Below are 22,555 nucleotides of genomic sequence, written 5' to 3' on the forward strand. Positions count from 1 at the left end.
CAGCCAAATACTAAGCTTGCTATTTAGTCTGCAGCCTGCCGTACTCCTGTCACTCAACTTTTTTCATGTAAATTATAAACTTTCATCTGTGTGTCATGTTTTCTTTAAGTAAAAATAAACAAAAAGAATGAACCTGCTGCTTTAGAATTTCTAAAACCCCACTAAGAAAGAGAAAGCATGTCAGTTTTTATCTTTGCTTCTGGACTTAAATTATTCATTTTTCTGAAGGCTACATTCCAAGACCCCACACTCTTTTTCAGCGTTAAATGTAAATCCACTTAAACAAATTGTTGCATCACCTCCACCGACCAATGGGGATAGGTTTCAGAAGAGAGTGACATCCCATTTTTCCAACTTTGCCTAAATGTTAAATGGCGTATACTCGTATAGCGCTTTTCTACCATCTCGAAGGCCCAAATTGCCTCACCGTCCCAGTCCCATTTAGCCATTCACGAACACAATCACACACTGATGGTGGCTCAAAAACAAACGTATTTACAGTCTAGTTTAGTTATTGACAATTGGGGGGGGGGGGGGGGTATTTTTTTTAGATAAGTCATTCTGATTTAATTAGATTTCAGATTTTTGCATGATTAGGGCTGTAGTTTGTGGAGCCATGGGTGGGGTCAATACTGCTTGTTGTCTTTATAGCCACTTGGTCATTTGTGCCACAGAATTAAGGTGGGTGGAGCAAACTTTCGCCTTTCAGAATCCTGAGGTAACTTCAGGGATTATCTTTCAAGTGTTTATATGTTTTTGGTTTATTGCGGTGACCTTTCTCAGCTTTTTTGAAATTCAACCTGTCCGTTGATGTTCACTAAGGTGGTTTTTAATTTAAAAAATTTAACTTTTTGCATGAATTTTTATTTGATCAAGATTGACCTAAAATGTATACAACAAAAACAAAAAAGCATTTAATTAGAGAGAAGATACATTCAGTATTCAGCTAAAAGGTGATGTTTAGCGAATCCTTTGATGATGTGTTAAATTGAGTCCCTGGTTTCAAAGTGTCCTTATGCGGTTGCACTTGTTGCATGTATGGAAGCTGCTCCGGGGCGAACACACGCCTCTTTCTTTTCCTGATCAGAGTGAGCGAAGGATGTGGGCCGAGCGCCAGGTGCCTCTCATGTTTGGAAGAGCAAACAGGCTCGCGTCTTTGATGAAGAGCAGATCAAAGCAGAGGACACATTCTACGTGGCTGCGCTAAGGTCGCCACAGTGCAGCCCTTCTGCCATGTTTTACACTGCAGCTAGGAGACCCGGAGTACACACAATGCTGGACAGCACATGTGTGGTTGGTCTAATTCTCCAACATGAAGTACACCCAACCTTGAACAATTAGAGGTTTAAAAAGACTTTCTAAATAAAAAAAAGTGCTTCTTTGGATTACGGAGTCTGAGGAAGAAGATTTTAAGTGTTTAGCTACTGTCTTCTTTGGCCAAATCTTTTGCTTTTGTGGATCATTTTTCTGATTGAGACTGTTTAAAAAAAATGTTGGTCTTCATTATTCTTTTTTACATAGAATCCATTTCTTCTAATCTTTTTTATCACCTTAAAACACAGAAAATATGTGTCTGAAAGCATGTAGTGTTTCAAAAAGTTAAGACACAGGATTAAAAAATGATTTTAGGAAGTTGTTCGGCAAAGGAGACTTTTCAAAAAAAGATTTTCTTTTTACAAAACGCTCACAAAAATAAAAGTAAACGGAACATTTTTAAAGTTTACTTATGACAGCAGGTAAATCTTTGAGACAGTATAGACGGTATAGGTTTGTTTGTACGCCTTATGTACTTTAGTATTCCGCAGCAAACATGTTTACAGCCGCTTTTTAAAACATCTTAACCTATTAAGCAAGTACCTCAATCTATTATGTCATTTTTCTCTTATTTCCATTTTTTGCAAACTATGAAAAAAATTACTACACTACAGATGTATTTTGTGTTTTATTTATTTATTCATTTTAAATGCATTTTAGAAAAACTCAATTTTGGGGAAATTTTGAGTTCACCAAAATGTTTTGTGAGACTGCCTGTGCATGTCTGTGATTTTATTTCTGCCAGCTTCCTGTGAAATGAGGTAAAGTGCATCTGTTTGTGGCAACGTTTTTTTCTTTTTTTTTTTAGTTTCCTGTGTGTGGGGGGCTGACTTAATGCAAATGTTAGATCCTCAGACCCAGGAAAAAGAGGAAAGTAGGTGCCATGAGCACATGCATGGAGAAAGGTTTAGTGTGTGACAGAGCAGGGTCAGGTCCCACCTTCCCTCCACTGGAGTGACAGCTGCAAGTTAAACCCCAAATCAGCTGCACGTCTATGTGATGAGACAGTGGTGCAGTCGGGTGCCACCTCCGAAGCTCTACCCCCTACAGCAACAGAAACCTCTAGCGGGACCTGTGCGTGGATGCTGCTCGGGCTCCATGTGCACCGTCTGCTCTGACTGTGCGTGTCTGTGTGCCGGCTGTTTGACAGATGAGGCGTACCAGAAACTGGCCGTGGAGACGATGGAGGAGCTGGACTGGTGTCTGGACCAGCTGGAAACCATCCAGACTTACCGCTCTGTCAGTGACATGGCCTCGAACAAGGTAGGGGAAGCCAAGTGTTTTGTGCATAATTATTGAAAATGTGTCTTTAAAAGTTTAGAAATCTTTTTTGTTTATTTGTGGGAGAAAACTTTTTCTTCTGAACTCTAGAAGGGAGGACTTATACAGAGAGCATTAATCTTGGAGCATAATAAACAGTCAAACAGCAGCATGCAAACCTAAAGATACTGTCTCTGAACTTGGCTTGACCTAAGCAAAGTCTTCTGTCAGGTCTGAACAAGTCTGCAGCACTTTGAGAAGAAAGGAGCTGGTTCTGGAGAGGTGGCTTCAATGACCACTGATGAACTTTTAAAGCTGCTTGTGTATAGGACTGAAGTCAGAAATCAAATTATTTTGTCCTGAATCTCCTTCTTCACCTTGTTTCCTCTCAAACTCACATGTTTTTCTTGTTTGACTTGGACTATGAATTCATTTGTGATTGTCTTCAACAACTTACCAAAAATTATTCAGGTTTCTGTAGAGTTTGCACTTTGATGCAGCAACCTACTTTAAAGACGCATTCAAATGGAAATTTTGTTTTGGGCATTTTAAACATGCTTTTGTGGTATTTTCTCTTGATAGAGGACATATATAAAGAAAATTATGTCTGAGTATTTCTCTATTCAAATTGTTGTGAATCAGGAGCAGATATAAAAAAAATCCAGTCTGACAACAATTATAGTTGTGATGTTGAGCATCCACTCGCAGACAAATAGATCCATTAATGTCTTAGTTTTCCTCGTCTCAAAACTCTACAGCTGGATAGCTCCAATACTGCTTGCCATTTTGTTGCACTGGTAATGTTAGGTTGGGGTTGTGGGTGGCTGTAAACTGGCAGGATAGAGTGTAAGCAAAAGGGTGATGGTAAGTGGGGATGGGCTTACTCTGTGCCACTGGTCCCCCCCCCCCTGCCCCCCCCCCCCCCCCCCCCCCACACACACACACAACTCAGAGGCAAATTACTGAAGTAGTGTACAATCCAAATTGCTTCCCTACCCCTCAGCCTTCTCCCTACCCCTACATTTATCCCCCCAAGCAGAAAGATGTGGAAAAAATGGTGTCTTCAAATTCAGACCTTACTTTCGCTCGATGACCTCATCAATAGTCGCCAGTTATCTACATTAGTGTGTAGCTGCCAGCGCTTTGAATATACATAGCAACATTGGTTTTTATAACTTTAAAAAGTCACTCAAACATAATACTTACATTTAAGTCTATATTCTGTGGTTCAGAGCACACCCACGTGAAGAAATGCATTTCCCTACCGGCGGAGGGACACGAAGCCCTAAGGCGCAACGGCTTCTCCTTAAAAAACACTATCGGACACCACTACAGCTTTTAATGCCCCTACTACTGGAGCAAAAGGGAGGAGTCAGAGGGGTAGGAAAACAAATTGGATTTGGTCTAAGCAATAGAAAATGACAGGTTTTTTAATTATGGCTAAAACCAGCATAATTCTAAATATAAGACCACTGGGAACCCTTTTAAAATACATTGAAAGCTGATCGGAGCTGGACTTTAGCTATCACACCTCGTAGATAGTGTGTGTAGCTTTCCAAGTCAAAGTTATGAACTTTTCTTTTGACCTAAATTGCTTGCCTGAGTGCTTGCCATACCCCGAAATGTTTTAACACTGGTTTTGTCAACGTTTTGGCTGCAACAAATTTAAATGTTGCCACTTTTTGTGAAAACAGTAAAAAACAAAGTTTGGCATGTAATAATAAATGAATCAAAAAGAAATGAAAAGTTTTGGAGAACTGTCGTTTTTCCTAATGGAAACAGTCAATGGACACGGATGTGCTGTCATTTTTTTGTGTTTTTCTGCTCCTGGAGTGCTTCCACAGGTTGACACTTCCTTTATTAGCATTTAAAATCATTCCAGTGTCCACTGATTTTGTTTATTTTAGTCATAGTTTGGTTGGTATAAAGAAATAATACTTTTTTTCTAAAATTACTGATGTAAGCCCTGGTGAAGATCCAGTTAAAACCTTATCACTGACTCCTTGGCTTTCTTTTTTCAACATAGATATCAATGAAGATGTTTTAAAAATAAAACAAAAAGTATTGATGAGTCACAGTATGGAGTCCTGTCAAAGGATAATAAAATGTGATTTATTTCTTTAAATTTTTGGTAATTCACAAGTAGAATATATGAGTTAAACAGTTAAAGATTACCGTAAACAGTAATCTTTTTATAGCTGGAACAGTTATTACTCCTTTTATATTTGTCTGAATAATTTATCTTGCCATGTTTTTTTTTTTTTTTTGCTGTTGTTGAGTTTCAACCATTGCTGTGTCAACTGTATAATGTAATTTGAAAAAAACATCTGCAACTTGAGCGTCAGAAAAAGCGTATTTCTCATAAAAATGAGCAACAGGATACAAGAAATCCCACAGCGGGTCAAAAAACAATAAACTGAAACAAAGCGGGACAACATTTGTTTGTGATGGAGAGTTTGAGTGTGTGAGGGATCCTTGCAGCCGGCCGACAGAGTGACTCTGCTCTTCTCTTCCCCGTTTCCTTCCTGACCCCCCGCACTCTATTCAGATGACAATGGACGTCCCATCGTGGCCATTAGAATTGTTAATGGTTGTTTATCCCATTACTGTCGTCATGCTCAGACGTATTCAGGGCTCACAGTCAGCGGGACTACTCTTAGTTCAGACACATGATTATGCTGAATCGCCGAACAGGCTGACACCAGTGGGTCTATTCTGGTGCAATCACACATGCATAAAGCAAAGCCAACTGATAGTAATGTCATCTATCCTTCATCTCTTTTGGTTATATAATTCCTGCTAGTTTAGATAAACAAATAACATTGTATTTTTAAAAACCCACTCCAAAAATCCAAAATCGTGTTTTTGGTGTTTTTAACATGTTGCAGCATCTTTCTCATGATGGAGGATAGACATATATATATATATATATATATATATATATATATATATATATATATTAGGCTTATATATATATATATATATATATATATATATATATATAAGCCTAATATTGTATTTCTGAAGTATTTCTTTATTTAAATCATGACGAATCAGGAGAAGACAAAAAAAAGCACAGTTTGATAACAGTTAGTTAGTTGTGACGTAGAAACTACAATTGGCGAGCCTCTAGCTCTCTGCTGCGCTCCGAAATGTTAGGTTAGGGTGCTGAGGCGCTGTAAACTAACGTTAGTGTAAAAAAATGGATTATGTGAAGTGGTAGCAGGCTTATTTCCAACAGTCCCGCCCACAAGTCTGAGGCAAATTTCTGATGAACTCCTGCCACACTGCAGAAACAATGTCCTAGGACAACACAGGTTTTTAAATTTTAGCTCAAAACCTCATAATCATATTTGAAAAAACACTGGGAACACTTTTACAACAGATTAAAAGATGATCGAACTTGGGACTTTAAAGACATAGTAGTGTTTAACATCTTTATGAAAGGATATAATATTGGTGTACATTTTTATGTGAGCAGTGATTACAGGAGATATTGACTTATACTTAAAATTGTTTTGATTTAATGTTACAATTTGTGTTTTTCATTGTTTTACATTGAAACACTGGGAATGTTTGAGATTGATTTAATTTCATTTAACTGAAACTATTGGAGAGCCTGAAACTCCCATTGTTGACAGTGAAGGATATCAGGTGGCCCGATGTTCTCGTTGTGTATTATGTCTTTTGTCCCATAGCTGTGACTTTGTCGAGGCAGTGAATGGGCCTTTACACGTAAGCATGTGTGAGTAAAACAATAATAACCTCAGTCTAGCATGTCTGTGTGGCCTGCCTGCCCTGATTGTATCTACGTGAGTTGGAGAACGTGTGTCTGCACAGAGAGCAGGTTAATCCCACCCCTATCTTAGCTGTGTCAGTCTGTGCCTTGTTTTTTTACAGTAACCCGAAACATAATACAAATGCAGGTCCTCTGTTATGTGGGCTCCCTGCCTGACTCTGTTAACAAGAGCCTGTAGATGGGAGAATGTGACCCTTGTACATGGAATGCATTGAAGATAATGAAGGGGGGCGTAATTCAAGTCTTTGTAGAGTATTAAACATGAGGACAGAGATCAGCTGCCCTTCCATGGTGAAGCGCAGGATCTGCTGGCTGTGCACTTGTCGCAGGTGACTGGCTCTTGTGTAATTCATGGCTGCTATGGATGGATCACGGTACATTGCATGTTCTTCTGTGTTTTTGAACACAGAGATAAAGTGCTATTTCATATTTGCTTCCTTGAAACCTTTATTCTTTTCTTTTAGACATTTGTAACTTTATGACATAGGCTTTCCGTTTGATACACTGCAAAAACAAGCCCCATTAGAAATAAGTCATAAATTCTAACCCCATTGGATGATTTTACTTAAAATAAGCAAAGAAATCTGCCAATGGGGTAAGAAAAATTACATTTTTACTTCTTAAGATTTGTTTTTTGCAGTGCAAACCATCCGACAGAACTAAATTAAATGAAAAATATGACATTCATCTCCACTTTTCTTTTAATCATCATTACTGTTATTCTTTATGTTGCAGAGTGGAAGGAGCCGTTTTGAAGGCACCCTGCTCTTAATCTGTCGTTGATGCTGCGATTGTGCAATGATTTGCGTCCTTTTGTGAAATAGCGACTTGTTGTAATTTCAGGCAGGCACTCGGCAGTGTGTTACAGGTTACTCCCCTTAGGGCGGTTCAGTCAATTAACTCACCTGCTCAGCGTCCTATTTAAGCCCAGGTGCGCAGTTGTTCATTCTCTTTCTTACCTTCAGCACTCATTCTTCCCCCCTCCCTCCTCCCCGGCTTCCACCTGTGGGCTCCGTTGAGGGGGTTTTTGTTACCCGAAAGGTTTATGGAAAATTATCTCATGGAATTGAACGAAGCCTTATGCCAAACGAAAAAGATGTGAATGCCAACTTAAAGAATGAGGAAAATGAAGTATGTGAAATAAATATTTCTTACTGCAAGAGTTGTCTGACTGAAATAGGAAATAATGACGGACAGCTCATTTTAGTTTCACTCAAATTTTCTCAACTTTCATTATTGGAGAAGTCATAAAGAACATTTCTTAACAGGGTGACATCATGTTATGTCCACTCAAAATGTTTGCAAAATTCAGAACTCATTTTTGGATTTAAGCCATTGGAAGTTGTGGATGTTTACAGTGACTGAGCTGTAAAAAATAAAGTGCACTTGAATACCGGACTGTGAACAGAGGGAGCTTTGAGGCTGTTGCTGCAAACCTCCTTTAACTTGAATGTAAAATGAGCCAAAAACGGAGCTCCTGCGGTGGTTGGACCTCACCAGACTATTTTGTTGTTTTTAAAGGAAAGCCTTAACTCATCCAAAGAAAATGTGTTTCATTCATTACGGTGATCTGTAAGATTTTAACAGAACAAAAAAGAAAAAACAGGGCAGTGACTACCAGCTGCAGGAGAAACAGAACAGCCGGCAAGAGAAGCGCACAGGCAAGAGGCGGGTCTACCCCCAAGAAGGAGTGTGTATGAAGCAGATCTCTATCAACACACACAACAGTCAGACACATTCAGCCTTTGCTGCTCATGCACAGGGGGTGAGGTAAAGCCGAGTCAGATCTCATTTCCCAAAGTGAGTCACTAGAGCAGTGGCGTTTTCTCAGCGTCAGAGACCTCAGAGTGGTTCTTTCACTCATGCTGTAGTCAGACTTTGACTCCTTACCGAACAGAAGCCCCGGCCTGCTCTGCAGTCTACTCTCAGAAATAATGGGTGCCTGCTGTTTTGACAGAAAAGACAAGAAACCGGGAAAGCTAAACTTTTGGAAAAAGGTGAGGATTTTATTTTTGTAACTTTACAAAAGTTTTATTTTTTTCGAATCATCCATTGGGAATCATATTTGTACTGCTTTACATATGTTTTAAAACAAAAAAGTCATTTTTCAGGTCTTTACTATTATTTTTATCAGTTTATGCAGAGATTTTCATGTGTCAATGCACAAAGAGCCAGTCAGATCTGCAAACTTTATTTCTGGATTTTGTCCGTCTGTTGATGAATTAGGTTGTGTCTAAATGGAAAACGAAGAAAAAACAAACATAATCACATCTTCACAGTAAATTCTTAGATTAATTCCACAGCTATAGGTTTTGTTTTGGCAAAATTGTGAATTGTGAAAAAAAAAATTTAAAGATTGAAATCAATGACAATTTCTGTATTTCCAGACAGAAAAGGATAAAGGTTTTGTGGTTTGTTGGTTCCTATCTTGTTTAGTAGCATTTGTAGGTGGCAAGATTTAGTGGAAGTGTGTACTTCTTGAAAATATGTGCACATGGCACATAACACTTCTAAGAAAAACAAAGTTTGTGTTTTTGCCTTGCTTGTCTAAAATAAACATGTTTCCTAAACTGAAAAAAGCCAGTTTGCTAAACTGAAAAGAACAACAACCAGGATACCAAGACAAATGAAAATTACCGGCAGTACTCCTAAGTTTAATAACAAATCTTGAAACTTTGGTTCACATTTCTGACTCAGGTTGCTTTAGGTGAACCAGGTAGAAGAGGGTAGTTGTGTGAAGTTAATAATCCAAGTTTAAAAGTTCTATGTGGTATTACAATTTAATTTACTTTTTTACATTTGATGTAATCTGGAAATTCTGATTGTTTATTTGAAGCCAAAAGGTAGTGTAAACAATAACTGTTTGCATTGAGACCTTTGCCAACTATCTGAAACAAGCTAAACTAAGCCAATCTAATTCTGCTCCTTCCAGTCTTTAGCTTTTTTTCTGCTTTCCTGCTTTTCTGCTAAATGGTTTAGACACTGTGTGACAGGTGATCGTTTTTTTTTTTGTTTTTTTTAGATGTTTTTACCTTTACCCAACAGAACACATTTATACGTAAGAAGGGCTCCTGATCTCCAACGATGAGGTCAAAACAGTTGTGGCTCCAATGCTGGTTTCATCAGCATTTTATAAAGCAAAAAGGAAAAGAAAAAAAATCAACGACGGGGAAACATTGTAATGAGTTTTTATGTTTTCTTTAACATGGCACCGTATAACTACATTATCTGAATCCCTAATGAAAAAAAAAAGTTTTAACAGAAGAACTTGACAGTGTCTTTGACATGGTTGTTCATGCTTTATAATCTGGACACATTGTATTTCAAACTTTTAGAAGAAGAAAAAACTATTTAAATTTTGGGGAAACAAAGTTCTTGAAGAGCAGAACCCTCCTAACTGTGATGGTGTCTCTGGAGCAGGCCAATCACAGTGCGCCCACTAGTGGTTCTAAGGCACAACTTCAGTCTGGTGACAATGAGATCTTCAGAGTGGAGACAGGAGATTTTAAAACTGAGGCTGGTTTCAACAAGTTATGTCATGTGTCTTGATGGAGTCCAAATATTTAAATTATCTATAATTATTCAAAATATCAGTTGGCGTGTTGTGCGAGAAATGTCATTATTTTGAGCTTAAAATTAAAATAAAAATCTTAAAATTAATCCAGGGAGGATGAATTTGACAGAAAAAAATTGTGTTCGTGAGACAGCAGAGGTAGTGCTTAATCTTGGTCTCGTGTCTGGGACAGACTCTGTGTCTGCCTCCCTGCCTGGCTACCTGTGTGCCTGGCTGCCCTGCACACAGAGCTGTCTGATGTGATCACATCTGAATGGAGGAGCTAAGCTTTATGTGTCCCCCTCCATTCACCTTCTCTGTCTCTGCCTGAGCAACTCTGCTGAATCAACCCAGCCCCTGTGAAGAGGACAGAGGAGGAGAGTGGTGAGCGCACGTGACAGTAAAAGGTTATGAGAGGCAGGCTGGGAGAAAAAGCAGGGGGAAACGGCAGAGGATTAAGAAAAAAAAAATGGAGGAGCGGGAACAGAGTCAAAGCTACTTCAACATCCTCGCGTGTGTCCTGCTGACATGTGACATTTCAGTATCACCTGTACTTAAATGCAGATAATAGCCCTTTTAGGATGCAGTTGTGAACCTGCAAGCATGTTGCTGAGGCTTTTTTGCAGCCTCAAGGGAAGCACGACTTCTCCACACATTGCAAAAAGGCATCTCCCGCTGTTATTTCTGGTTTCCCTTATATATTATGCAGTAAGCTGTTATATAAAGAGCTGCCTCCTCTTTTTTTTTCTGCTTGTTTTCTCGCTTTCTACCTCCTCGCTTCTGGTTTTTTCCCTTGAGTGGGAAGATAATCCGGAATCCTCTGTGGAAAGCTTTGATCTCCTGAGCATCTCCCGAGCTTGTGCACTGTATCGGACCTAAAGGCTCTCGGGGAACTGATTCAGTTTTCAATGGATTTGATCTGACTAGACAAGAAGTATTCTTTCTTTCAGGCATTCTTGAGAGGTTTACAAATTGAGAAACTCAAGAAAAGCATGGCTGCACCTTGAAATTGATCAGAGGTACTGATGTTACAGTACATCTCAGTCAGGTGGCCCCAGCCCTGCTCCTCACGGGGGCATTAGCTCTTGCTCCAAGGACAGCCCATTGATTGTGCCATCGAGGCAGACAGATTGAGAGATTGATGGCTGTTGGCCATTGGCTGCCTGGAGAACAATTGACGTGTAAATGGTGGAGAGTGAAAAATGGACAAAGCATTGGAAAAGAATGAGGAGGGGGTAGTCTTCAGAAGATATAAAAAGAGGCGACATGTGTGGTGTGTCCTCGTGACAGCTCAGCAGCAACAACACATGTCTGTGTCTGGGAAGGAAAAGTGAAAAGCTCTCCTCCTTTTTTTTTTTTTTGGAAGAGCTTTGCAACTTGCCAGCTAATGCTGTTGCCATGGCGTCGGGATGTTCTGCTATTTGGCAAAAACATGCTCTGTCCCAGGCAGACAGAAAACTGGTGGGCTGATATCCCCTAAATTGGGGACGGGTGTAATTATCTGCCACTTCTTTGTCCTCTGTGTTTTTGTCACCTTCTATGACCATCTTTCTCACTCTGCCTGTTAAAAAAAGCCATCCCCAGACACCCGCCAATGTTATTGTAGGAGGCAGGCAATGAACAGGTCTGCACAGAAGCTGCAGCACTTGTCAAGGGACAGATGGAATGAAAAAGGTGCAAGTGATAATAGAGATAAAAATAAAGATGTGCGATCAGATTCCTCAGAATGTGCAGTTTTCAGCCTCTATTGTTTCATTGAGAGAAATGTTGGTTTGTTGCTGAATGCGATTCTTTTCATAAAAGCCCAGGGAGGGAAATTAAAGAGGATCAAAACTGAAGCTGGAAATTATCTGGAATTCAAGTGGGAAAATAATTAACTGTAATATAGATACTCCACTCCAAAAATTCATATATCCATGAAAGCTAAGCTGTGATTAGGGCTCCCCTTCTCCTCATTTCTGTCAAATCATGTGTTTCGTCTACAGTGTGGTTGCTAGGGCTGGCAGAATAGAGCGGGGCAAAAACAGACAGAGGAGGGAAGAGGGAGGGAATTCATCGAGAGATGAGGAAAAAAAGAAACACAGGGAAGGAGGGAGTGTGAGAGCGACAGCGGCGAGCATTGAAGCGAGACAAATCCAGTGGAGGAACCCCCCTCCAGTCAGATGAACATCACGGCTTTACTTTCTCCTCCTCCTGTCTCCTTTTCTGTGTTTTTTTCCCCTCCTCCCTTCCCTGTTTCCTCTCCATTATTCATCAGTGCGCAGAGAGTCCCCTGCTCACGGCTCCAGCTGCTGCTCCAGCCGATCCATAGCTGGATCTCCAAGCTTTGCTGCAGCACCTTATTTTATTTTATTTTATTTTTTGCTCATTCAACCATCGGCCAGCATGGAAACTCAAAGCTCACCCTTTTCTGGAGCTAGGAGAAGGAATAACCCATCAAGCTGCTTGCTGTAGTGCTGAGCAGAACAAGAGAGGAGTGGATTTTTTATCCCAAAAGAATAGCCTTCCTTGATTTTTTTTTCCATTGGACCACAGTTCTGGCTTTGTGTGGGAACAACACAAAGGGGTCCAAAATGCCTGAAGCCAATTACCTCCTGTCGGTGTCTTGGGGTTACATTAAGGTGCGTTGTGCTTACCTGCGTTGCTCGTTGGGATCCCGCTCTCCAGCATCTGCGTGTGTGCAGTTATTAGAGGCTTATTAGGAATTACTTTTCAAAAATATCTGCTGCTTTTCTGTTGGTCCTGCAGGTTTTGGCCTGACAGCACATTTTCCTGATTTGGAATAGAAGTAGGGGTTAGATGGGGTGTTTGACAGAATGGTGTTTTGAGGCTCAGGCTCCATCTTGAGCCCTCTGCAGAGCTGTGTTTGTGTTTGGATTTTAGTGTGTGTTTGAGTGCACATGCATCCGTCTGCTATAAACATCTGCTGTTGCATTGTCTGGATCTCCATGTACCAAATCCAAATGTCTATTTTCAACTAAATCTACAATTATTCAGAATATATGAAAGGAAAAGGCGGAGTTTCACTGATTTTCTTTAAATTCCTGTACACTGATTTAAAGTGGAAAGCTGGACAGGCTGAAAAATAGTTCCAGTTGGTAATTTAAGAGGTTTTAAAAGCTACTGGGCGCCCCACTGGTGACATAATGATGTTTCGCATCAAAATTACGTCGAGGGTAAATAATGGGGGAAATAAACTGCATCCCCTGCTGATTTTGTGCTGTAATAAAATCATTTTGATCTCCTGATGTTTTTTGCCATCATTTCTCCCAGGTTATCCCCTGTAGAAAAAGGAAAAATGATGACATATTTCTCTTCTCTCCCCCCCCCCCCCTTCTTTTCTCTCCTGCAGTTCAAGAGAATGTTGAATCGGGAATTGACGCACCTCTCTGAGATGAGTCGGTCTGGAAATCAGGTTTCCGAATTCATCTCTAACACCTTCCTAGGTAAATGTTCTCACATGTTGCACCAAAAATGTAATCAAATCCATTTTTAGCCTTCATTCTCATTAGACATTAATGGTGTAAATCATGCTTTTCAAAGAACTTCATGCAAATATTTAAAGATATTCAAAGATAATAGGTGCAGAATTTCCTTTATTTCTATGCTGGAATGTTCTGTGGAGACAGAATTACTCATGGTTTTGAGCAGAACAGTTTACACAGGCTGTCTTTCCTGTGGGGGCGTACCATATACAACTGCGCCATGAAGAAGCGTTAAAAGATCTAGTTTAAAAAGGCTTAAAAAATAATGGGGAAAATTCTTTTTTTTAACAGAGGGAAATGTTTTGATGTTGTTGACATTTCAAATTTCAGTATTAGCTTTCAAGCTCAATCTACATGAAATAGAAATTTTTTGGGGTAAATATCTATAATCTGAGGATTAATTTGCTTCATACTTTATACATATGGGCGATGATTGAGTTTGTTCACCTTTTTTGGTGACCAAACAGCATCACGATCAAGATGTCACACCACACTGACTTTTGTGAATCTATTAGCAAAAATATATCTAAAAAAAATGGAATAATTAAGTTTTGGATTTTTCAAGAGAAAAGTGTAATAATTTAAAGGTACAGATACTTTGGATGTAAGCGAAGTAAAAAATAAAACCAAGCTCCTGAGAAATGAGCAAGAAGGCTCACTGCAGAGATGAAAAAAAAGAGGTACAGAGGAACCCCCTTTGCTGGCAGCAGGATAAACTTGACAACTTGGGTGACTCATCCCCATTTTAATGCATCTCTTTCAGCAGGGACACCTTGTCGTCTGTCTGCCATTTCCTCCCACTCATAGACCCAAAAATCCAGACAGGTGGAAATGATGGGTTATATGGCTGCGGCAGTAGAATTGAAAACACTTCCATTATTAGTTAAAATTAGAAATAAAATGGCTGAAGGGGCACATTTGTGCCTATTATTGTGTATCCTCAGCTGACCGGCAACCCCTTTTAATCCCTCAGTCCATATCCATCAAAAAGGCTATCACTTGGTAAACTTAATATATTGTATAATGTATTATGCCTATAAAAGCATTGATTTGGGATCAGAGAAATTACTTTCTGTTGGCATGCAGCTGCTTGTATAGGTCACCTAGATCCACCTTAAATCTCCATCAGTTATTAAGGGACCATCTGTTGCATAAAGTTTACTACTGAACATGATAAAGAACAGCAAAACTATGCTTATAAAGCTAATCCAAATTTTCTCAATTATTCAAACTCCTTTATTTTAATTGGGGACCTCCAGCTTTCTATTGTTTAATACATCCAACCTTTTTTTTCTGCCCCCTCCCTCTTGCTGCAAGCTTAATTCCCTTTGATTGACCCAAAGCAGAACCCACCTGCATTGAAAGCTCTAATGCAGGGGTCGGGAACCTATGGCTCGCGAGCCATATATGGCTCTTTTGATGGTCACATGTGGCTCGCAGACAAATCCTTAATTATACTTTTTTTTTTTCATTAGACCAGTCCTTCTCGGGCGCAATGCGATGCCAGAGGCGCGCAGTAGTAGCGGTGCTTGGAGAAAAAACTATCAGTTTACTGTTATCTATTATTTCACAGAGTTTGTACCACCCGGAAACCTTTGAATTGCCTCCCTGAGGAAGAGCGCGCAGTTTTGGGGACGGGATGTGTGAGGAAGAAAGCAGAGGGGGTGGGGGTGGGGGGGGACCGGCAGCAGGTGAATCGCGCAGAGATGGTAAAAACGTAAACCCGCTGCCCGTCACTCCTGCAGCGTGGGTGTGTGTTTGGTTCCATGTCTGTCTCACATCTACAGAACATTCAGACCTACGATCACGTTTAAAGTCTCAACGCCTGCATGAAGCAGAAACTCACCACGTATCAACCAGACTAGACCATCAGCAAACCACCACGAGAAATACTCATCATTTATTAGCAACAGTATAACAATGTTATTAAAAAGAATCCACAGACTTATTGGACTTTAAAAATGTTGAAATTACATCAAATGCACACATTCATTTGTATATTTAGTTTTAAACATATTGTCGCGGACTGAGTTTAACTTGGCTGTTGGGCCGCGTTAAAAGTTCTGGAGTTCATGGAACGCATCGTTCAAGCAGAGATCTGATTGGCCCTCAGTTCTGTCGCTCAGCCTGTTGTTAGGTAGTTTGGACCAATGGGGTTCAGCCATGGGCCGAATAAGGAAATGGGAGGGCTGGAGCAGGACGGGGGAATATAAAGTTGGGAGAAGTGCTCTCGTCTCGGCGGGAGAGATTCAGGAGTTGCTGAATTAATTGTACGGCGTTTGTTGTGGTCTACAGTAACCAGAATAAAGAACCTTAAAAGAGGTTAAGTCTCCGTGCCTTAGTGTGGGAAAGGGACACTACATTATTGTATGGCTCTTTCGAAATTACATTTAAAAATATGTGGCGTTTATGGCTCTCCTGGCCAAAAAGGTTCCCGACCCCTGCTCTAATGCATCTGTGCCTCTCACCAAAGAGCATATGGAGGAGGATGAAAACCACAGAAAGGAAAATGAAGCAAACAGGGGAGGGGGCGGAACGCAGAAAGAAAAGGAGACAAAGAACAGAGCATTTCTTTAGTTGTCTCTCTTCTGCTGATTTTCATGATTTGATTAAAAAACAACTCAGAACAGCAAAAGGGACCAAACTGAAAATATATTCTATTAGTTTTTTCCAGATCGATAAAACGGGAATCAGGTGGAAACCAAAAAAGAACATTCTTGGTGTCGCTGTATTGTTTGATCAAGTGGATAGAAGGTGCAATATTTAATGTATGGACTCGCAGTTGAAAGAAAAAATGAAAGTTGTAATAAGCTTACACTGTTAATGGGTTAGAGGGTAAAGCAGAGGTAATGATCTTGAGCTGTAATAAATTGCATGATGTATTGCGCTTTCCTTCATTTCCCACACATGTCTGAAAGCGCTTAATTGCCCATTCTCGGTTACCAGAGGAGAACAGAGCAGAAAGCGGGACAGAGAGAAAGGCAGAGACAACAGAGCAGGAGGGGGAAAGTGATTATTTGAATTACATTTGGTAATTGAATAACCCTCCACAGGGGAAGGCAGACAGGCCGGCAATGAGCGAAGTTGACTCTTGTATGGATGCACACACAGCTAAAATACATGCCAATAGTATAATATAGAATTGACAAAGCCTTTTGGATAAGAGGTGAAACGTCTTCTAACTTTAAAAACTAAGTCCAGATGACAGCCCCCTAACCTACTACTATGCCAATAGTTATTTTCTCAAAATTTCTAAAAGTTTTAAGAACTGTGTTGTGTTAATTTTTGTGCTCAGAAGGTTTTTTAAAATAACATTTTGGAGAGAGAAAAACAAAAGCTAGAATGTTTTTTTAATTATATCCTTTGTAAATGAACTTAATTTTTGTATTACTTCTCTAAAATTTTATCTGTGATTTTAAATGAATGAAGGTACAGAGCTGTGATTGATGAATAAAGACTTGATGAAGCTAAAGTCTGTATGTCAATGAGCTGATGCATTAGAATGAAAGAAAAAAAGACAAGATGTGAGCCACCAGCTGTGGGGCTGAACAGTGGGATCTCAGAGGCACTTTACAGGTGGGCAACAGGGTGCAAGAAGGAAATGAGCAGAAGAGGGACATGTGATGAAGGAATAAGTGGCTGAATCAGTAGATGCCTCAGAAATGATTTACTCCAGGTGTTTTTCTGTAAGCCACCTGACTTCTCAGCCAGCCAACAATTTGCGCCAGCTTCCTCTTTCGGTATAAAACACTGACTCACACTGAAAGATGAGTTTGCAGTGTCTAACAAAAGACAAATCTCTCATTTGTTCTCGCACAGATAAACAGAATGATGTGGAGATTCCATCGCCAACATCCAAGGCGCGAGAGAAGAAAAAGCAGCAGAAGCAGCAGTTGATGACGCAAATCAGCGGCGTCAAGAAGGTTTCTCATGGGCCTCTGCTCTCCAGCAGCAGTATATCTCGCTTCGGCGTCAAAACCGATAAGGAGGAACTGCTGTCCAAGGAGCTGGAGGAGCTGAACAAGTGGGGGCTGAACATCTTCACCGTTTCAGAATACTCCAACAACCGACCACTCACCTGTATCATGTATGCCATCTTCCAGGTACAGAATGCCCTATTTTCATCTGAATTACATAACAGTTTTTTAAAAAGGTGTTTATTTTTCACTTATGGAACTGTTTGTGTTAAAACCCACAACTGATCTATAATTAGAAATAACCCACATGTTTTCACAGGAGCGAGACTTATTAAAGACATTTAAGATCCCAGCGGATACATTTGTTGCCTACATGATGACACTGGAAGATCACTACCATTCAGACGTTGCTTACCACAACAGTCTGCATGCTGCCGATGTAGCACAGTCCACACACATACTCCTCTCTACTCCTGCTTTGGATGTAAGTGTCTGTCTTAAGTTGTAGATTTTATCTCCCTTCAACTGAAATTTCACTTTAAAGTCATCTAATCTTCTTCCCTTATTTTCTTGCAGGCGGTGTTCACAGATCTTGAAATTCTTGCAGCCATTTTTGCTGCTGCCATCCATGATGTAGATCATCCTGGAGTATCAAACCAATTCCTAATCAATACTAGTAAGTCCAGCTTGCCTCTTTATGTCGTCTATAAAAATAGATTTTTTTGACATACAAAGGCAGCGCGTACACATCTTCTGAAATTATGTAAGAATCTATTATTTTTTACTTCCTGTGCAGATTCTGAGCTGGCACTGATGTACAACGATGAGTCAGTACTGGAGAACCATCATCTGGCTGTAGGTTTCAAGCTGCTACAGGAAGACAATTGTGATATCTTTCAGAACCTCACAAAGAAGCAGCGACAGTCGCTACGCAAAATGGTCATTGACATGGTAAGACATTAAGATTCCTGTGTTTAATCTAAAAAGAGTCTATAAGAAGAACCCTTTTCAAATCACACTGGATGCTGATGATGCTCCTCTTCATGCAGGTTTTGGCCACTGACATGTCCAAACACATGAGCCTGCTGGCCGATCTGAAGACCATGGTGGAAACAAAGAAGGTTACAAGCTCTGGAGTGCTCCTGCTGGACAACTACACAGACAGGATACAGGTATGGTGTACTTCAACACCACAAATAGACAGAAACTGTCTTTGGGGCAGCTGTGATGCAGAGGCAGAGTGGTCAGCCTATGATTGGAAGATTGAAGGTTCTGTTCCCCCCTTCCTGCCCATGTGTCAAAGTGGTGGTTATAGGTTGGCGCCAGTGTTCAGCTGTGGGGTCGCCACCAGTGTGTGAATGAGGTGTGTGTGAATGGGTGAATAGGACAGTGACTGCAAAGCGCTTTGGGCTTTCTAAGAAAGTAGTAAAACACTATATAAGGATAAGCCAGTAACCCTTTTGTGTCTCATTGGAAATTTTCTAAAACCAAGTATTTTTTTTAGGAAATTTAAATGGCATCTCACAAAATCTTGGCAATCAATAAACAGCATGAATGTGTGCCTAAACTCTAGGTGCTGCGTAACATGGTGCACTGTGCTGACCTGAGCAACCCCACAAAGCCGTTGGAGTTGTATCGTCAGTGGACGGACAGGATAATGGACGAGTTCTTTCATCAGGGAGACAGAGAGAGGGAGAGGGGCATGGAGATCAGCCCCATGTGTGATAAGCACACAGCTTCTGTGGAAAAGAGCCAGGTATGCAATGACAAAAAATATATAATGACTGAAACTACAAAATCATGTAAAAATTTACCCTCAACTCCCTTTTTGTCCTTTCTAGGTGGGTTTTATTGACTACATTGCACATCCTCTTTGGGAAACTTGGGCAGATCTGGTACATCCTGATGCTCAGGATATTCTGGACACATTGGAGGACAACAGGAACTGGTACCAGAGTATGATACCGCAGAGTCCTTCGCCACCCTTCTATGACCAGGGCACCCATGGACACAGTGGAGGCACAGGAGGACAGGGAGGGGGAGATAAATTTCAGTTTGACGTGACCTTGGAGGAAGAGGACTTGGATGGAATCGATAGAGATGGAGAAGGGGAGGACGACGAGGTGGATAGTCTGGCAGACTCTCCTCCCCCGGAGTACGTGGACAATCAGGCATCGGAGGACAATGAGATGATTGAGCCCATGACAGCGATAGAGATTGTGACCCATGAGGCCTCACCCACAGACACATAGGGCTTCCATCACCAGGATCGTATGGTGAATTGAAATTCTTTTGAAAGGAGGGAGAGCCTCATGCAGGAGTGCTTTTAATTAAGCCCACACGTGCAAGAGCTTAGATTCAGCCCAAATGAGGCATACTTGGGTGTTTGGAGCAGAGAAATGGATGGACAGTTTCCGAGGTGGCTTCACAGTTCTCAGGAATTTACAAACGGGAACATTTTCGTCTTGATGGACAAGCAAAAGTAGAACTTGAAAGATTTCCATCAGTTTGGAAAATGGTTCCTTTTCTGGACTGATATTTAATGGACATTGACACTACTGAGAGAAGTTTTTTATCTTTAGACTTTTGTTTTTATACAGATTTGATCTAGAAGTAGAATATAAGATGTGCTGTTGGAGACAGATTTGTACAGCCAGAGAAAGTGTTTACTTTTTCTGTACCATTTGTCAAAGGACTTTTGTGTGCCTTTTTACTCTTGTCTTTATATATTTTTTTATTTATTGAACGCTCTAGTATGTCTAATTAATGTTTTTTTTTCCCTTAAGAAAAACAAAAGAAAATCTTTTTGTACATCAAAAAGATTGGTCTTCCATGTATTGGGCAATAGAGAGATCCAAATGTAGACAAACATTTATATAGAATATATATATATATATATATATATATATATATATATATATATATATATATATATATATATATATATATATATATGTGTATGTGTGTGTGTGTGGGTCTGGGGGGGTCTTCATGAATTGTCACCCCATTTTACTTGCATTTTTCTGTTACATGTTTGTTGCTGACCATAAAAATGAAATTCACTGATTAATACAAACTATTTTAGCATTTTGTCTCTACGTTAGGCTCTAAATGCCCCACCCTAAACAAACAAAAAAACAACATTTATCCCCTTTTTATTTGTCGTTGGAACCCAGAGCAAAAATATTGGTGACCTAAACAAAATCCAGTTGTCTGGATCACTGATCAAAGAAGAAATTACGACTGCCAAGAACTAAAATCACATCTGTCTATTTTTGGCCAACAGGTATGTTTCAGTCCTAATAATCCTGTTAGCTGAAGCAGGTTCTGGCTCCAGCTCCATTTGATGTAACTCTACCTGCTCTTTAGCAATCAAGCCCAAATTGTTTAATAAAAGGTACTTTCAGAGCAGCCAGTCTGAAAGGCACTCTCAGACCGTTGCAAGTTTCCATTAAAAACCTGTCTGGGCTCCATGGACATGACCTTAAAACAATTAGGACAGCTATTTCTTCCTAGCAACAAAAATCCCCATAAGTGCTGCATCTTCTGACGTCAGTTCAACCTTTTTTAAATACTCCACTTGCTGCACGAGGTTTCCAGGGCAGTTGGGTTATATGGCTTTTGCACAGATGAGTTCAGTAAAGAAAACCTAAATCGTTGGTGGAAAATTGAAATCTTTTAGGATCTTAAGTGAACCCAAGATATTTTTATAGTATAACGATAGATAGATAGATAGATAGATGGATAGATTTCTTTTTCATCTTTTGAAACTTGACAGTGACCTGCAAACCTTTCATTTTTGCCCCTAAGGCTCCCATAATTATTGCTTTTGTTTGTTTTGTTTCTTTGGTTAAGCTGACTTACTTCTCTGCATTTTCACAAAGGTTTACTTACACTCAGAAGGTACTTATGTTTCCTAAAGCATGGTCAAGTGGCAATCATTTGTGTGCATTATGTCTATTGTTGAAAGTGGAAGTGTGTCTTTTGGTGTATGTCTGGATCAAGCCTATTTCCCATCCCTCCACACTTTTGTCTCTGTCGTTTGTCGCCAGGAGCTCAGTTTGGTCCTTTTTGCTGTTTATAACAGTGTGTATTTATTCTATACTTTAAGCTTGTACATAAGAAAAAATGGTTCATTGTAAAAATCTATTTTAATTTATATGCACTTTGCATTACCTGAAAGTGGTGGTGTCTCGTGTAGAGGCTCTAGGAGAGTCTTTTTTATATAAATGTATTACAGGTTCTTTTTATATATAAAATATATATATATATATATATATAGATAAATATATATGTATAAGCATATATTCGCACAATGTTTTGAAATCCCACCAGAGAAGCAGTGAAAGAAGCAGGTTGTCTTATGAAAACCTTGTAAGTACAAAAATATTAATTTTTCACATAAAAAAATAAAATTGTTTCTTAAGGACTTCATTGAAAACTTAATGAAAATGAATAAGTATTTCCTCATTTCTAAATATTTTGAAAAACTAACAGGTTTTACTGTAATCAAATCTTTCCTTTGGTAAATTACAAATTTGCAAAACAACTTGATATATTTTTCTTTTCTTTGACATTTGACTTTTTACAGTAAGGGTTTGATCTTACATCAGAAATAAGGTAAACCAGAGGAGACGTAGAGGACTTTAAAATGCATAGGCTTGGTTATAGAATACACACTTCTACTAAGAGTCACTAAGTCAATGCTTACGTTCAGATTGCACAAATAGCTTGATTTGTATCTCACTGGCTAAGGCCAGATAGAAGTTCAACTGAAAAACACAAAGCAATCATCTTCTTTTACACTTAACGCACTTCATGTAAAAGTAGGTGACAGTATTGGTAGCATGCTACGACACACTCAGCACGAACGTGATTGTTCAGAGTCAACAACAAAACATGATATTTATGTAACTGATTGTGCTAATGTGTGAACTCTTATGACCAAACTTGTTAGCAGCTTTGAGGTTCAAATTTGTCAGTTTTACCGTTATCTATGTTCAAGCTTTTTTATTTTTGGTCCTAGTTCTGTCCAAATGGTTTGCCAGATTTAGCACTATCTGCATGAGAGATGGGGTTCTTTTTACTGTCAATGTGTTCAAGTCCCCCAATTGTTGCAGGTGGGTTTTTCAATGTTTCACACAATGTATGGTAATATATTGTATATTGTGTTTAAAATGAAATCTGAAATACTTTTTCTATGAAGTGATTAAAAGCGAAGCATGAA

The 22,555-nt window shown here is 39.6% G+C and overlaps 1 protein-coding gene across 5 annotated transcripts in view; it reads left to right on the top strand.

Moving 5' to 3' along the window:
- The window catches only part of pde4ba (phosphodiesterase 4B, cAMP-specific a), a 196,367-nt gene extending 173,812 nt beyond the window's left edge, over positions 1-22,555 (top strand). For all 5 annotated transcript variants that reach the window (XM_020702441.3, XM_078945945.1, XM_078945944.1 and 2 more), the window contains 9 exons: positions 2,465-2,577; positions 13,279-13,372; positions 17,231-17,514; positions 17,648-17,812; positions 17,905-18,004; positions 18,125-18,279; positions 18,378-18,500; positions 18,902-19,084; positions 19,170-22,555. In XM_020702441.3, the coding sequence (XP_020558100.1) occupies positions 2,465-2,577; positions 13,279-13,372; positions 17,231-17,514; positions 17,648-17,812; positions 17,905-18,004; positions 18,125-18,279; positions 18,378-18,500; positions 18,902-19,084; positions 19,170-19,580 (1,628 nt within the window). In that variant the 3' untranslated portion in view covers positions 19,581-22,555. The remainder of the gene's footprint in view (positions 1-2,464; positions 2,578-13,278; positions 13,373-17,230; positions 17,515-17,647; positions 17,813-17,904; positions 18,005-18,124; positions 18,280-18,377; positions 18,501-18,901; positions 19,085-19,169) is intronic.

The sequence above is a fragment of the Oryzias latipes genome, chromosome 4, assembly GCF_053564925.1.
Source record: "Oryzias latipes strain Hd-rR chromosome 4, Olatipes_Hd-rR_3.1".
Classification (NCBI taxonomy): domain Eukaryota; kingdom Metazoa; phylum Chordata; class Actinopteri; order Beloniformes; family Adrianichthyidae; genus Oryzias; species Oryzias latipes.